Source organism: Oryx dammah, unplaced genomic scaffold, assembly GCF_014754425.2.
Source record: "Oryx dammah isolate SB20612 unplaced genomic scaffold, SCBI_Odam_1.1 HiC_scaffold_23, whole genome shotgun sequence".
In the NCBI taxonomy this organism is placed as follows: Eukaryota; Metazoa; Chordata; class Mammalia; order Artiodactyla; family Bovidae; genus Oryx; species Oryx dammah.
Window position 1 is genome coordinate 112,403,053 of NW_024070207.1, and position 17,761 is coordinate 112,420,813.

Genomic DNA, 17,761 nt, shown 5'->3' on the forward strand with positions numbered 1-17,761 from the left:
CATTTGTTTATGAATTGTCCATGGCTGCAACAGCAAAGTTGAGAATTTGAAACAGAAATCATATGGCTTCCAAAGCCAAAAGTATTTACTATCTGGCCCTTTACAGAAAATGTTTGTGATCCCTCATCTACACTTCTGGCAGCTTGGTCTGAGGTCACCTGTCATCAGCCCACATGTCTATGTATGCTATATGCTATTCTAAACATTTTAAAGGGAGAACGGAGGTATTACTATTTATGTTGAGGTATTACATACATAAAGGCAAAATTTTATGGTATATAAAAAAATTATAATAGAACACAGTGAGGTTTTACCGAAGTATCACCTGTGCAACCACTTCCTAGATCAAGATGATGTTTCCATGCCCCCATCTCAGTCAATATCCCCCCAAACAAAGAGCATCATTATTTTAATCCTATCACTTTGACCACAAATTCATTTCCCTATTCTTGAACTTCATATAAATGGAACTACACATTGTTTCACTGGGCATTATAAGTTAGCAGCATTTTTACGTACTATAGAATGGAGCAGTTTGTTTTCATTGCTGTGTAATATTCAGTTGTATGAATATACCACAATTCATTCACCTACTCTTCTGTTGATGGAAATTAAGTTCTTTCCAGATTTTTGCTATTATGAATAAAGCTGCTATGAACATTTATTTGGTCACTCCAAGTGGCATGCAGGATCTTAGTTCCCTAACAGGGGATCGAACCTAAGCCCCCTGCAGTAGAAGCTCAGAGTCTTAACCACTGGACCACCAGGGAAGTTTACCAAAATATTGTTTTAATGTATAAAATCTTCTGAGGACAAAAGTTCAAAATATCCCTTCCCCCAAGCTTCATATTATGCTGTGTATCCTGTGACCAACTGGCTATCCCAGGCATTACTGGTGGGCATGCCGGTTTTTGATATACAAAACCATGACCCTGACGATATGCTGGCACTTTTCAAATTGATCTTGTTAAATCCTATCAAAAAGTCTAACCTCAACATATGGCAGATGAGGACAAGAGGGCTCAGGAAGGAGAAACACCTTGCCCAAGGTCATGCAACTGAATCAGTGGCATACAAGGTCTCCCATCAAAGTTTGGTCTCCTTACTAAAAGCAGGAAGACCAGCTCTACATTTATCACAGAGTTAGGGAAGCACAAGTTTAGGCACTAACAACTTCAGCTCCTTGTCTTCCTGTTTAACCACCTTATCAGTTCAAATATAATTAAATTATACAATAGCTCCTGAGTATAACTTCCCATACAGCAGATTTAAGTCATTATTATTTCACACTACACTCTGTGTCTGAAGACACTGCTACCTAGCTTGACAAGGGTAGAAAAATAAGAAGCTATAAACACCCTGCAAAAATCTAACATTGAAAGATGACCACAAGTCATAGGATTTCACATACAAGTATGGATCTGTAAAATCAAACAAATAAATAAACAAAAACCCTAGAGGTTTTCTATTTTCTACTCAAGTCTACCGCATGCAGAAGTTGACTTAAATGGCATAAATCAGAAAATGATAATGGGAACTGAGTGAAATTCTCATAAATCACGTTACTAAGTATAGCTACAACTAGATGTGAAACCCAATTAAACAGATGGCCACATGCTGTCAGAATCGGCCCCTAATCAATAAAGATGTTCATTTTAGAAAATCACCTCAATTTTCCACTTCTTCAGTGGAGCAAAAAGAAGGCAGTTGGGGGTTGAGGGGGGGGGGGCGCATCCCAGGAAACCCAGTGGGGAAATGTATAAGAAGGAACTCCACCTGTCTTCATTTGTAGTCCAGAAAATAAGAAAGAGAAGAGAGAAAAAAAGTTACCCATAGGACTCCTTGTCATCTTGCCTGAGAATGTAATTTACAATGAGAGCAAGCACTGGTCATTAGGAAAACAGAAACAGCTTGAATCTCTTAATTAAAATACTGCTTCAAATTGTCCATTCCAAACCCCCTCTGCTCCTGAGCTTCATGAAACCACTCGGTTACCCTGAAATGGCTGCTTCTTCAGTAAACCTCTGATAAGATCAGCTCTTCCCAGATTAAAAAAAAAAAAAAAGGTTGAACAGGGATGAATCCTGGAGGCAAAAATATTATTAGGCATACTTAAATCCCCCAAAGAGCAGTAAGCATTCATTGACACTGGAAAGGGAATGTGGAAATATTGGTGAGGAATCTATCTCAATGCTTTTTCTGGCATAAGAACTGATCTATTACATTCACTAGAATGGTGAAAATTCTGTCTACCAATGCCAAGAAGTGATGAAAATGAGAACTGGTGAAAACACTCTGTACTTTGGAACACTCACTGTGGAAACATTGGGTGTTACCTGGTAAAGTTGAGTATTTGCACAGTAATTCCACTAAATCATAGTATATACCTGAAACACTTGTTTCAGGGGACATGTATGAGAATATTCAGAGTAACACTGTTTAGAATAGTGAAAATCTAGGGAAAGGGAAACTCATAGCTCTGTAGAACAGATAAGTAATCTAGGGTACAGTCACACAATGGAATGTTACACAGCAGTGAAAATGAAAGTCGTACTGCCACATGCTACCTGGATGAATCTTTAAAAAATGCTGAAAGAAAATCACAGTTGTTTAAGATTGCATGCAATATAATTCCAATTATGCTAAAAATAACTGAAAATAAATAATATATTTCTTAGGGATATGTAAACGGCTTCAAATTTCTTTAAAAAGAGAAATGATAAACACAAAAATCAGAACAGTGCAATGATGGGGAATAAGAAAGGGATGGAGAGGAACATAGACAGATGCAATGACATCAAGAATGTTCTGGTTCTTGAATGTGTGGTGGGTTCATAAACATTATTTATTCTATTATATGTTTTCTTGTATACTTTATAACTTTCTGTGTTCTAGCATGCTACATATATTCTTTCCATGTACCTAGTAAAATATTTTCTTTAAAAATAGATAATTCAAAGAATTTTCTATCACCCAGTAAGTTATTCCAAATGATATGATTCATATTATATAAATAAAACCCTGCTGCTGCTGCTAAGTCACTTCAGTCGTGTCCGACTCTGTGTGACCCCATAGACGGCAGCCCACCAGGCTCCCCCGTCCCTGGGATTTTCCAGGCAAGAACACTGGAGTGGGTTGCCATTTCCTTCCCCAATGCATGAAAGTGAAAAGTGAAAGGGAAGTGACTCAGTTGTATCCAGCTTTTCGCGACCCCACGGACCGCAGCCTACCAGGCTCCTCTGTCCATGGGATTTTCCAACTCATATTATTATAAATAGTAGCTATGGGAAATAGATGGGGAAACAGTGGAAACAGTGTCAGACTTTATTTTGGGGGGCTCCAAAATTACTGCAGATGGTGATTGCAGCCATGAAATTAAAAGACACTTACTCCTTGGAAGAAGTTATGACCAACCTAGATAGCATATTAAAAAGCAGAGACATTACTTTGCCAACAAAGGTCCATCTAGTCAAGGCTATGGTTTTTCCAGTGGTCATGTATGGATGTGAGAGTTGGACTGTGAAGAAAGCTGAGCGCCGAAGAACTGATGCTTTTGAACTGTGGTGTTGGAGAAGACTCTTGAGAGTCCCTTGGACTGCAAGGAGGTCCAACCAGTCCATTCTGAAGGAGATCAGCCCTGGGATTTCTTTGGAAGGACTGATGCTAAAGCTGAAACTCCAGTACTTTGGCTACCTCATGCAAAGAGTTGACTCATTGGAAAAGACTCTGATGCTGGGAGGGATTGGGGGCAGGAGGAGAAGGGGACGACAGAGGAGGAGATGGCTGGATGGCATCACCGACTCAATGAACGTGAGTCTGAGTGAACTCTGGGAGATGGTGATGGACAGGGAGGCCTGGCATGCGGCGATTCATGGGGTCGCAAAGAGTCGGACACGACTGAGCGACTGAACTGAACTGAAAATGTAAGTGCCCATGTAACACATGCAGCTTAGCTCTCAACTCAGAGCTATAGCAAAGCATCGTGTTGTACATTTCAAATATATACAATTTTTACTTGTCAATTATACTGCAATAAAGCTGGGGGTGGGGGAAGAAAGCAATGGAGTTTTCATAATAATAATACACTGCCCGCTAACATACTGTTAAGTACTATCCCATACCAGTTCCAGTTCTGTAGACACTGTCGTTCCTCAAAGTGGCCACAGGAGGGCGACACTAAAAAAGGTGTGCCTGCTGGGAGTGGGCTATTCTCTCTGGTCAGGCAGTCCTGTCAGGACGCCAGAGGACCTACCACGAGTGGGCGGCCAGGAGGCCTCAATGAGAAGGTGACATTCAAGCAAGGATTTGAAGGAAGATTTGATCTGCACAAACCATGCAGATCACCTGGGGAGATTTTCCAAGGCAAAGAGAATCCCGAGTACAAATTCCTGGAAGGAAGACTATTTCGTGGTCCAGGAACAGGAAGGAGGCCTGTGTGGCTGAAACAGATGGGGGACAAAGGCAGCTGATAACAGGCCTCAGCAACAGGCCCCACTTCAAGTAATATGGCTTGTATTCTGTGTGAGGTGGGATGCTAATAATGGGTTTTGAGCAAAGGAGGAACCTGAGACAACTGTAAAAAGCATTAAAATGGCTACAATGTTATATTTAGACTAGATCAAAGGGGGATGAGTTCAGAAGCAGGGAGGCAAATGAGGAGGGTATTAGAGAGATCCCTGGGGGAAACAGTAGGGGCGGGCCAAGGGTAGCAAGTCCTCACAAATTCCATCACCTGCATTCACCAAACAGCAAAGAGACAGGCTTAAAACCATGGGATTAGATGTGCACTTAAAATCATGGGATTAAATGTACACACCATACAAGTGAGGGCATGTGGAGACCAGAAGAGGTGCAAGGGGGGTGAAAAACCAGCAAGGGCATCAGTGGGAATAGCCTGCCCTCCCACAACAGCTCACTGCCCACGTGCACTCGGTGTCTGTCATTTTTTGTCAATGTCGTCACACTTTTACTACACACGGATGGACCTGTGGACAATATATAGAACTGTTCTGCATGCTTTCCAACTCTTTTTTTATGATGTCTTCCTCCATGTACTCTCCCAAGTTGTTTTTTTCACACACACACAGTGTATTATTTGTGAACTTCATCCACATCACTCTGGTCACTCACTGGGCTCTGCTGCACGGCATGGCCTTGTTTGAACATGGCACATTTCATTCTTTTTTTTTTTTTTTTTTGGTGCGCCAGGTAAGTTATTTCCCTTTTCCTGCTATTATAAAGAACACTGCTATGAGCATTCTCATGTGGGCCTCCCCATGTGAGACTTCTCTAAGGGCACTGCTTCCCCAAGTATGTTAGCCTCACCTGGAGGGCTTAATAAAACAGATTTCTGGGCCCCATATCCAGGGTTTATGAACAACAGGTTTAAAGTGGGGCCCGAGAATTTGCATTTCTAACAAGCTCCCCCTCGGGCTCTGTTGCTGATCATCACTGGACCACACTTTGAGCAACAGCATTCGGGCACATGTCAAGAGCTTAAATGACATTCATGGACATATGCATCCATCTTTGGCTTTTCCAGGTGTTGCCCAACTGTGCAGCAAGGTGGGTGAACCAATTTACATTTCTACTAGCACTACACATCTCTGTCATCAACACTTGGTGCTGTCAGATTTTTTTCTTTGTGGCAATATGATCCTTCATAATGTTTTTAACTTATCATGGTATTTATAATTATGTACAATTTGTTGCTGTTGTTTAGTCGCTCAGTTGTGTCTGACTTTTTGGGACTCCATGTGCTATAGCCTGCTAGGCTCCTCTTCAATAGGATTTCCCAGACAAGAACACTGGAGTGGGTTGCCATTTCCTTCTCTAATGCATGCAAGTGAAAAGTGAAAGTGAAGTCACTCAGTCATGTCCGACTCTTCGCAACCCCATGGACTGCAGCCCACCAGGCTCCTCCATCCATGGGATTTGCCAGGCAAGAGTCCTGGAGTAGGGTGCCATTGCCTTCTCTGAGCCCATGTACTAGTACATGTAAATAAAAGAAACTCAAGACTTTACATCCCAGGATTATTGAGAGCATTTCAAAGCTTTTCTTAACAGCTTCTAAAATCTGCCCAGTTACCTACTTGTTTTTCCCATCAATCCTAGAAATAAAATAAACATCAGTAAGACCATCATGATAGAAAAGTGCAAGCTTGTTCCTTTTTCATGGCCAACATCACTGCAGTTTTATATATTATAGTTGTTTTCTTTTTTTTACCTTAATGGTTATATAAAGCTTGGGCTTCCCTGGTGGCTCAGATGGTAAAGAATCTGCCTGCAATGCTGGAGACCTGGGTTGGATCCTTAGGTCGGAAAGATCCCCTGGAGGAGGGCATGGCAACTCACTCCAGTATTCTTGCCTGGAGAATTCCACGGATAGAGGAGCCTGGTGGGCTACAGTCCATAGAGTCACAAAGAGTTGGACACGACTGAGCAACTAACACTTTGTTATATAAAGCTTTCAAAAAAACTTATAAGGTAAAGAAAATGAGGAAAGCTGGACATACAGGCAGGGAAACAAACTTTCTTCACCAACATACCTGGTCACTTCTGGGGGAAATAAAGAATGCCCTACTCTTAAATCACAGTTCTGCCCATTTTGGAGCACATTAAGGAGACAAGGAGCCAGTACTCACGGATCTGGTTGGTGGATGCACTGTAGAAGGCATTGACAGTCGTTGGATTTGTAAACCACCTGTAGAAAGAGAAACAAACACCACCACGTGATCACCATTATCCAGGCAGGAGTGCGTGAAACATACAAGCTGGCACAATTTATTAGCAAATAACCAGGGAACAATGAGGAAGTGGGACATGTGGGGAAATTATCACCTCAGTTAAGGGCTATTGCTCTGCTCTATGAACAATCTCATCCTAAACCTATCTGGTTATTCACCATTACTGAAAATGGAAAAGGGTACCAGGGCTTCTGAAACAACTTTAATGAAAAATTCTCAAATCTAAAGAGATCCACCCACAGATGGAAACAGAGCAACCCACTGATGTTTAGCAGGCCCTGTTCAATGGGGCCACAGGACAGCTGAGTTTTGTAGGTTCACTTGTCCATTAAAGGCTTGAGACAGGTGACAACACAGAAGTCCGTGTAAAGAGAGATAATAAAGCAAAACCATGCTACCTAGAAGGTCTACCAGCTCCCATAGAACATTTACTGATTTAAGCACCAAAGGTTCTAATGGCTCATCCAGGCTCTGTCACTAATTAGCCAGGTTGTGGTGCACAAGTAGCCTATCTTCTGGTTCAGTTTCTCTATAACACTAAGGTACTGCACTAAGCGATCTTGGGAGTGCCGTCCAGCTATGAAGAGTCTACACTGCATTTTAAATGCACAGGAGGTTACTTAGCTCAGACTCAGCAAATTTTCTCTGTAAACAGATCATAAACATTTAGGCATTTCCTAGACCAAGAGGCAAAATGAAGGATATTATGTAGGTTCTTCTATAGTGAGAGAAAATTTTCTATCAAGTTTTATTGATGAAAGTCAAAATATAATAATCGAGTATAATTTTTGATAATATGGGCCTATTAATGAGAGGAAAGAATTCTTCAGTGGCAGGAGAACATTACGCTTTGAGGTTCAAAGTTAGTGCTTCCTACCATCAAACCAACTATGAACATTTATCTCTAAACATCATTCTTAGCTTCTGGGCTGTAAAAAAATACATGCAGCAGGCAAGATTTAGGCCTCAAGCCATAGATTGCTGACCCCTGATTTTATGCCTGTGAGTTTCAGGCACTGCCCTTTATGATTAAAACCAAGCCTTTGTCTTAAGCTAAAGTACTCAAAATAAACATATAAATCCCTTTTCAGAACAATCATTTTACCAATTTATGTCTAAAAGAGTAATTCCATCAGACTAATAATTTATGTCAGACTAACATTAAACTGGCAGGAAATCCAAGTGCTCATTCTGCTTGGTCCACCCATACCTTCTCCTCTTATAAAACACCCATGATGGTCATCTTGTTAGTATCATTAGTAGCAGTAGCGGCAGCAGCTAACACTCTCTGAGCACTTATTATGCCCTATGCACTTTCTAGCCACAGGCTAATAATTCCTAGTTTCTATGGGGGGAAAACCTATCTCACAGGAAAGGACAATGAGATTGACAAACACTATATAGTTGCACAAGGTCTAGTCTGTCTGACTTCAAAACAGTTTTCTTCACCATTATACTGGAGACAACACTGGAAATCAAGAAAGAGTGCTTCTTGTCAAAGCTGAAACCTATATTCATTTGCATAAAATATATATATTATTTGCCTTCAAATTTAGTATTCGTGTTTCAATAAACCCTAACGTTTGACACAAATTTACTGGCTGGCTTAAGAAAGCACATTTACTGAACTAATGTCAAAACTTGTAGTTAAATATGATTAAGCATCCTCCCAAAGATGTCCATGCCTTCATATCTGGATCTTGTGGATATGCTACATTGCATGGCAAAAAGGACTCTGCAGGTGTAATTAAGGTCAAGGAGCTTAAAACAGGGCAATGATCCTAGATTATCCCAGGACCATTCCCATGGAAAAGAAATGCAAAAAAGCAAAATGGCTGTCTGAGGAGGCCTTACAAATAGCTGTGAAAAGAAGAGAAGTGAAAAGCAAAGGAGAAAAGGAAAGATATAAGTATCTGAATGCAGAGTTCCAAAGAATAGCAAGGAGAGATAAGAAAGCCTTCCTCAGCAATCAATGCAAAGAAACAGAGGAAAAGAACAGAATGGGAAAGACTAGAGATCTCTTCAAGAAAATTAGAGATACCAAAGGAACATTTCATGCAAAGATGGGCTTGATAAAGGACAGAAATGGTATGGCCCTAACAGAAGCAGAAGATATTAAGAAGAGGTGGCAAAAATACATAGAAGAACTGTACAAAAAAGATCTTCATGACCCAGATAATCAAGATGGTGTGATCACTCACCTAGAGCCAGACATCCTAGAATGTGAAGTCAAGTGGGCCTTAGAAAGTATCATTACAAACAAAGCTAGTGGAGGTGATGGAATTCCAGTGGAGCTATTTCAAATCCTGAAAGATGATGCTGTGAAAGTGCTGCACTCAATATGCCAGCAAATTTGGAAAACTCAGCTGTGGCCACAGGACTGGAAAAGGTCAGTTTTCATTCCAATTCCAAAGAAAGGCAATGCCAAAGAATGCTCAAACTACCACACAATTGCACTCATCTCACATGCTAGCAAAGTAATGCTCAAAATTCTCCAAGCCAGGCTTCAGCAATACGTGAACCGTGAACTTCCAGATGTTCAAGCTGGTTTTAGAAAAGGCAGAGGAACCAGAGATCAAACTGCCAACATCTGCTGGCTCATTGAAAAAGCAAGAGAGTTCCAGAAAAACATCTACTTCTGCTTTATTGACTATGCTAAAGCCTTTGACTGTGTGGACCACAAGAAACTCTGGAAAATTCTGAAAGAGATGGGAATACCAGACCACCTGACCTGACTCTTGAGAAACCTATATGCAGGTCAGGAAGCAACAGTTAAAACTGGACATGGAACAACAGACTGGTTCCAAATAGGAAAAGGAGTGCATCAAGGCTGTATATTGTCACCCTGCTTATTTAACTTATATGCAGAGTACATCATGAGAAACACTGGGCTGGATGAAGCACAAGCTGGAATCAAGATTGCCGGGAGAAATATCAATAACCTCAGATATGCTGATGACACCACCCTTATGGCAGAAAGTGAAGAGGAACTAAAAAGCCTCTTGATGAAAGTGAAAGAGGAGAGTGAAAAAGTTGGCTTAAAGCTCAACATTCAGAAAACGAAGATCATGGCATCTGTTCCCATCACTTCATGGCAAATAGATGGGGAAACAGTGGAAATAGTGTCAGACTTTATTTTGGGGGGCTCCAAAATCACTGCAGATGGTGATTGCAGCCACAAAATTAAAAGACGCTTACTCCTTGGAAGAAAAGTTATGACCAACCTAGATAGCATATTAAAAAGCAGAGATATTATTTTGCCAACAAAGGTTTGTCTAGTCAAGGCTATGGTTTTTCCAGTGGTCATGTATGGATGTGAAAGTTGGACTGTGAAGAAAGCTGAGTGCCGAAGAATTGATGCTTTTGAACTGTGGTGCTGGAGAAGACTCTTGAGAGTCCCTTGGACTGCAAGGAGATCCAACCAGTCAATCCTAAAGGAGATCAGTCCTGGGTGTTCATTGGAAGGACTGATGCTAAAGCTGAAACTCCAGTACTTTGGCCACCTCATGCGAAGAGTTGACTCATTGGAAAAGACCCTAATGCTGGGAGGGATTGGGGGCAGGAGGAGAAGGGGATGACAGAGGATGAGATGGCTGGATGGCATCACCGACTCAATGGACGTGAGTTTGAGTGAACTCTGGGAGATGGTGATGGACAGGGAGGCCTGGCGTGCTGCGATTCATGGGGTCTCAAAGACTCGGACATGACTGAGCAACTGAACTGAACTGAACTAATCCCAGACTAGCCTAATCTAATCACACGCATCCTTAAAAATGAGGAACCTTCTCTGGCTTGAACCCTAGAGATGCAATAGGAAAGAAAGTAAGAAGAGATGTTGCAGAACAAAAAGTCAGAGAAATTTCAAGGGCAAGGTGGATTTGACATGCTGTGGCTGGCTGTGAGAGGCAGGGGCCACAGCAAAGAGCAGACAGAGTCCTCTAGGGGCTAAGAGTGGCCCCCAGCTGACAACCAGCAAAGAAGTAAGAACCTCAGTTCTACAACCACAAGGAATTGGATCTGCCAGTGCTTGAATGAGACTGGAAGAGGGTTCTCCCCAGGGGCTCCCGCTAAGAGCCAAGCCAGCTGACATCCTGATTTCAGCCTTATGAAAACTGGAGCTGAGAAACCAGCCAAGCCATCCCACATTTCTGACCTACAGAACTGTGAGGGACCACATTTGTGTGGTTCTGAATTGCTGATAAGGTTGTGATAATTGATTACAACAGCAATGGGAACCTATTACATAAAGAATCCAGCATTTTTATGTCTGCTCTTTGAGTCAAGAGGGAAGAATCCAGGTGCTTCTCAACTTGGCTTCTAAATCACATTGAGCTGAACCACAGCATGTACCAAAGATGAAATGTATTCCTAGAACTCATCTCTACTCTACCCATTCCTCCCAACTCCCCTCCCTTTAGCAAAGAATAAACTTTCAAAACATTAGGGTAAGAACCATGTAGAAACAATGTTTCTAACTTCTAGGGGACAAAGGCAGACAAAACAAAGAAATCAAACAACCAGATGGAGCCTGATGGGGCCTCTGAAGCTTCAGTAAGAATTACTAAAACATTTTATGTGAGATGCATGATCGAACCTTTCCTGATTTCCCAGAGTTCCCTGACTCTAGGATGTATTTGGAGCCTTGGAGATATTAAGCAGCTGTACTAACAGAGCCTACCAGTTGTGGATGCTATTATTTCTTCTCCTGGGATAGTACCCATACCAAGTCAGTCTTTAGATATTTTGTATATTTCCCTAATTATATCTGAATATATCTTATATTTAGTTGTACTATTCTCCAATATAACATGACCTGTCTTGGTTTTAATACCTGTTTGTAATTTTTTTATATTCTTCTCATTAAGAAGTGGACTCAAGTTTTCTCCTCTTGATTATAGGCTAGCCTTGGTGACTCACTTCTAAAGCATAAAATGCAGCAGAAATAATACCACATGACTTCCAGCAATCAGAGAAGAAAAAGAAATAAAAGGAATCTAGATTGGAAAAGAAGAAGTAAAACTCTCACTGTTTGCAGATGACATGATCCTCTACATAGAAAACCCTAAAGACTCCACCAGAAAATTACTAGAGCTAATCAATGAATATAGTAAAGTGGCAGGATATAAAATTAACACACAGAAATCCCTTGCATTCCTTTACACTAACAAGGAGAAAACAGAAAGAGAAATTAAGGAAACAATTCCATTCACCTTTGCAATGAAAAGAATAAAATATTTAGGAATAAATCTACTGCAATGAAAAGAATAAAATATTTAGGAATAAATCTACTGCAATGAAAAGAATAAAATATTTAGGAATAAATCTACTGCAATAAAAAGAATAAAATATTTAGGAATAAATCTACCTAAAGAAACAAAAGACCTATATATAGAAAACTATAAAACACTGATGAAAGAAATCAAAGATGACACAAATAGATGGAGAAATATACCATGTTCATGGATTAGAAGAATCGATATAGTGAAAATGAGTATACTACCCAAAGCAATCTATAGATTCAATGCAATCCCTATCAAGCTACCAACGGTATTTTTCACAGAGCTAGAACAAATAATTTCACAATCTGTATGGAAATACAAAAAACCTTGAATAGCCAAAGCAATCTTGAGAAAGAAGAATGGACCTGGAAGAATCAACCTGCCTGACTTCAGACTCTACTACAAAGCTACAGTCATCAAGACAGTATGGTACTGGCACAAAGACAGAAATATAGATCAATGGAACAAAATAGAAAGCCCAGAGATAAATCCACGTACCTATGGACACCTTATCTTTGACAAAGGAGGCAAGAATATACAATGGAGAAAAGACAATCTCTTTCACAAGTGGTGCTGGGAAAACTGGTCAACCATTTGTAAAAGAATGAAACTAGAATACTTTCTAACACCATACATAAAAATAAACTCAAAATGGATTAAAGATCTAAACGTAAGACCAGAAACTATTCAAATACATTCTTTTTAATGGCTGAGTAATATTCCCTTGTGTATATGTACCACAGCTTTCTTATCCATTCATCTGCCGATGGACATCTAGGTTGCTTCCATGTCCTGTCTAAGGACAGGACATAAGACCTGAAACTATAAAACTCTTAGTGGAAACGTAAGACCAGAAACTATAAAACTCCTAGTGGAAAACATAGGCAAAACACTTTCTGACATAAATCACAGCAGGATCCTCTATGACCCACCTCCAAGAATAATGGACATAAAAACAAAAATAAACAAATGGGACCTAATTAAACTTAAAAGCTTTTGCACAATGAAGGAAACTATAAGCAAGGTGAAAAGATAGCCTTCAGAATGGGAGAAAATAATAGCAAATGAAGCAACTGACAAAGAATTAATCTCAAAAATATACAAGTAGCTCATGCAGCTCAATTCCAGAAAAATAAATGACCCAACCACAAAAAGGGCCAAAGAACTAAACAGACATTTCTCCAAAGAAGACAAACAAATGGTTAACAAACACATGAAAAGATGCTCAACATCACTCATTATCAGAAAAATGCAAATCAAAACCACAATGAGGTACCATCTCACACCGGTCAGAATGGCTGCTATCAAAAAGTCTACCAAAAAAAAAAAAAAGTCTACAAACAACAAATGCTGAAAAGGGTGCAGAGAAAATGGAACCCCCTTACACTGTTGGTGGGAATGCAAACTTGTACAGCCACTAAGGAGAACAGTGTGGAGATTCCTTAAAAAACTGGAAACAGAACTGCCATACAATGCAGCAATCCCACTGCTGGGAAACCAGAATTGAAAGAGACACATATACCCCAATGTTCATCGCAGCACTGTTTACAATAGACAGGATATGGAAGCAACCTAGATGTCCATCAGCAGATGAATGAATAAGAAAGCTGTGGTACATATACACAATGGAATATTACTCAGCTATTAAAAAGAATGTCTTTGAATTAGTTCTAAGGTGGATGAAACTGGAGCCTATTATACAGAGTGAAGTAAGTCAAAAAGAAATACACCAATATAGTAGATTAATGCATATATATGGAATTTAGAAACATGGTAATGATGACCCTATATGCGAGACAGCAAGAGACACAGATGTAAAGAACAGACTGTTGGACTCTGTGGGAGAAGGTGAGGGTGGGATGATCTGAGAGAATAGCATTGAATCATGTATATTATCATATGTGAAATAGACTGCCAGTCCAGGTGCAATGCATGAGACAGGGTGCTCAAGGATGGTGCACTGGGGTGACCCAGAGGGATGGGATATGGAGGGAGGTGGGAGGGAGGGGCAGGACGGGGAACACATGTACACTCACGGCTGATTCATGTCAATGTATGGCAAAAAAAAAAAACTAAAATATTGTAAAGTAATTAGCCTCCAATTAAAATAAATTAATTAAATTTTTTAAAAATACCACATGACTTCCAATCCTAGGCAATTAAAGGTGATACAAGCTCCCCCTGGTAAACACATGTGCACCCTCAGTCCTTCTTTTTCAGGAAACTTGCTCTTCAAAATTTCTTGCTCAATCAGCACACCACAAAGAAGCCCAGTACACATGGAGAGGCCAGAGCAGGCCTTCCAGACCACAGCCAGCATCAATCATTCTAGACTAGGAGAGGAAGCCTCCCATGTGACTCCAGCCCCTGCCACTGTCTGACAGCAACTAGAGGCAACACCATGAGCAAGAAGCACCCAGCTGGGCCCAGTGACCACCAGAGCCATGCTAGAGAAAAATGAATAATTATTGCTGCTTTGATCCTCTAATTTTGGGGGTGATTCACTACATAGCAAAAGGTAACTGAAACACTGAAAAGCTGCCTGTCCATGGATAAAGTCCTAGCCAATGGGTTGAATTTCTCCAGAAAAAAAATGTTTTATTTGCCCAACACAGAGGTTTTAGAAGTACCGAACCAGAATTCCTTCAAATGAGGCATGCAATCAATCACTAGTTCTCCGTGGTCTCCGTCACTCCCTACCATGTCTAGGTCAACATGTGTTAACTGATTGGGCCCTGAAAGCATATGAGTTTGCACAACTTACCTCCCAACAAGATTTTAAGCTCCTCTTGGACTAAGACTATTGCCTAAGTGGTATATGCTGAGCAAAAATTCATTAAAATCTATTTAAATCATTGCATTGCTATGTATGCATGCGTGCATGCTCAGTCGTTTTAGTCATGTCCGACTCTTTGTGACCCTATGGACTGTAGCTTGCCAGGCTCCTCCGTCCATGGGATTCTCCAAGCAAGAATACTAGAGTGGGTTGCCATGCCCTCCTCCAGGGGATCTTCCCCTTCCAGGGATCAAACCCATGTCTCCTGCATCTTCTGCAGTGCAGGTGGAATCTTTACCGCTGAGCCACCAGGGAAGCCCATCGCTATGTATACATCTACTTAAATAAACAAAGGATGTCATTCAAGTGCTTTAAATTCTTTTTGTTATGTCTTTACCATGTTCCTACAGTCTGTGTTTGGGGAAGGATTTAGTAGATGAGGTATGAAGAAGGTCTTGTATAAATTTCAAAAATATATGGAGATGAAATTGTACTGGACAGTGGGATATGTGAAAGGAATATGATGATGAAATGCAAAAATCTAAAGGAAAAGACACTGATACTCTGATTTCTTTGAACAGTATAATATATATATATATGTCAAGCTAAAGTTTCACATTTTACCTATTAACTCTCAAAGATAGTCTAGGGGAATGTGGAATGGGAAAACCATAGAGTATTTACTGCTTTATTTCTCATATCCTGCAGATTACATCCATCCCATTCCATGCTGTGGGTAATTCTGGGCAGGACCATAATCTGTAGAGATATTTGATGTATTTTTACATATTTTTCAGAAGCTAGAGGAAAAAAGAAAACCAGACATGTCTAGTCACAGTAGAATGAGAGTGAGTTAATAGGGAGGCTGGCTTAAAATCACTTCTGTCAAAGAAAGAGGATCCTAAGGGAAAGAAATTACTTTTGACTCAAGCTGAGCAGTGAAGTAAATCCTCTATTTTTAAGCAAGCTGATGAAGTGACAATTCTGAGAACCAACCCCTAAATATGTACCTTCAGGGATGACCACCCAATTAATTTCATTCTTGCTGACATTCCCCATCGTGTTAGAAACTTCTTAATGCACATTAGTGCAGCTAAAATGGATTCTATGAAAATGAAAGATAAAGGGTGTTTATCTCCTATACCCACAAAGAAGCAAAACATTTATTTCAGGGCTTTGTGGAAATATAACCACGATGTGCTGTTCAAAGAAAACCAGTGTAGTGGAGCTACTCCAGAATCATGCTCACTCAATTAACTCCTGAATTTGCAGACCTAAAAAGATGTCAATTACAGTTACCAGGTATCATGAAGCTAAAATTCGCCACAATGCCTGAAAAGGACCCACCCGAAATTTCTTTAAAAAAAAAAATGTCTATCATACCACTATACCATGCAAAGAGAATCTTTAATTTCTTAATGTTGTTTTCCCTGAAATAAGACATATGGTCTGAAGAATGACTAGCACTGCACTGATTTTCATTCCAGCAGAACTTTTCCAGAAACATTAACCAATTTAATGTTCTTGTGAAAGAGGTATTTGTTTTCATTGACAGAGAAGGAAAAGACACAAATCACACAGTTTGCTTAAGCCCACAGTCAGTCAGCACTTTTCCGAGGCATAAATATTAAAAATAGTCAAGGCCATTAGAGTCTTACAACCCATCAGTATTTTAGGATGATGTTAAAAATGGCACATTTAGGAGTTTTTAAATTAGCAAGCCAGGCCTTGCTACACATCCAAATGAATAATGACATTTTGAAATTTTAAAAATTAACTTGGCAGCATCTCAAATATAGAAGAAACCCTGAGAAGACCCTGAGAGTTCACAAAAATACTGGTGAGAAGCTTGAATTTTTCATAAGTTGCAAAAACAAGAGTTTGAACTTATCTGAAGTAGACCTGATGGGGCAGAACACTTTACTTATTACATGTAGCTGCTCACTGAGATACTAATATGTGAAGCTGTGAGATTTGAGAAGCTAGTTTAAGAATCCTAAATCTAAAATTTCTGTTGAATAGTTCAGATTGGAATGAAACAGGCAAGATGGCCTGAAATGTATTGTGATGAGAAGAGAAAATGAAGGACAGTGGGGCAGTTGGCTACACATCAGCTATGCGTCATTTCCAAAGAAGTTCCAAAGTCTTCTGCTTCCTTTCTTTGGGCTTCTGAGTGGAGTCAGGGATAGGTAAGCGGAAGAGTTCAGCTTCAGGCCTACTCCTTAAAGTTAAATACTTCTACTTTGCAGATGGATGCTGTAAAAAGATTTGAAGGGCAGAGGGCAGGAGGGCTAGATGGGAGCCCTGGCTAAGAGGGAGAGGCAGTAATCATAGCCTTAAGCCAAGGGATGGTCAAGGGCCTAGAGTTTTTCCTAGAGGCCAGAACAGAGGTGGGAGTTGGAAGAGAGAGTAATGAGAGACCCAGAGAGCATAAAAAAGCCAGTGAAAAATCTGGAGACCAGAATTATCAGCCAAGGGTAACACATGGGCCATGAAAAAAACATTGAGCCATAGAAGTCAGGCTCCCAGCTATGACATATGAAAAGGTCAACAAATCCTTTCCACCAAAACCAGGTATAAAAATGTACAAAATTGTCAACAAGCAACCATTTTAGGGCCCTGGAGACTGACTGAAGGCAAGCAACACATTGAAAACCGGCCAGAACTTAAGAAGAAGTAGAACAGGAGTCTGTGGCCTTCTTGCCCGGGACTCCTCCCATCCCTCCCAGTTCGATCAGAACTTATTTGACTATGATAGGACCGGCCAGAAAATCAGCAGCTTTGCTGCCACAGGGGATGAGCTCACTTGGGGTCATGGTAGAAAGTTGCAGCTCTGTCAGCTAGAAGTGATAAACTTGGTAGAAAACAAATGAGGAAAACCCACACCTTTGTTCCCCTGAAGTTACAGTTCCCATTGGGGAAAGTGATAGAGCAGCCAGAAATGTAAAAGGGAGATAGTG

The 17,761-nt window shown here is 40.4% G+C and overlaps 1 protein-coding gene across 1 annotated transcript in view; it reads right to left on the reverse strand.

Annotated features, from left to right (window-relative positions):
• The window catches only part of PHEX (phosphate regulating endopeptidase homolog X-linked), a 204,158-nt gene that overhangs the window by 40,951 nt on the left and 145,446 nt on the right, over positions 1-17,761 (reverse strand). The window contains exon 15 of the mRNA XM_040266660.1: positions 6,645-6,703. Coding sequence (XP_040122594.1) covers positions 6,645-6,703 — 59 coding nt within the window. The remainder of the gene's footprint in view (positions 1-6,644; positions 6,704-17,761) is intronic.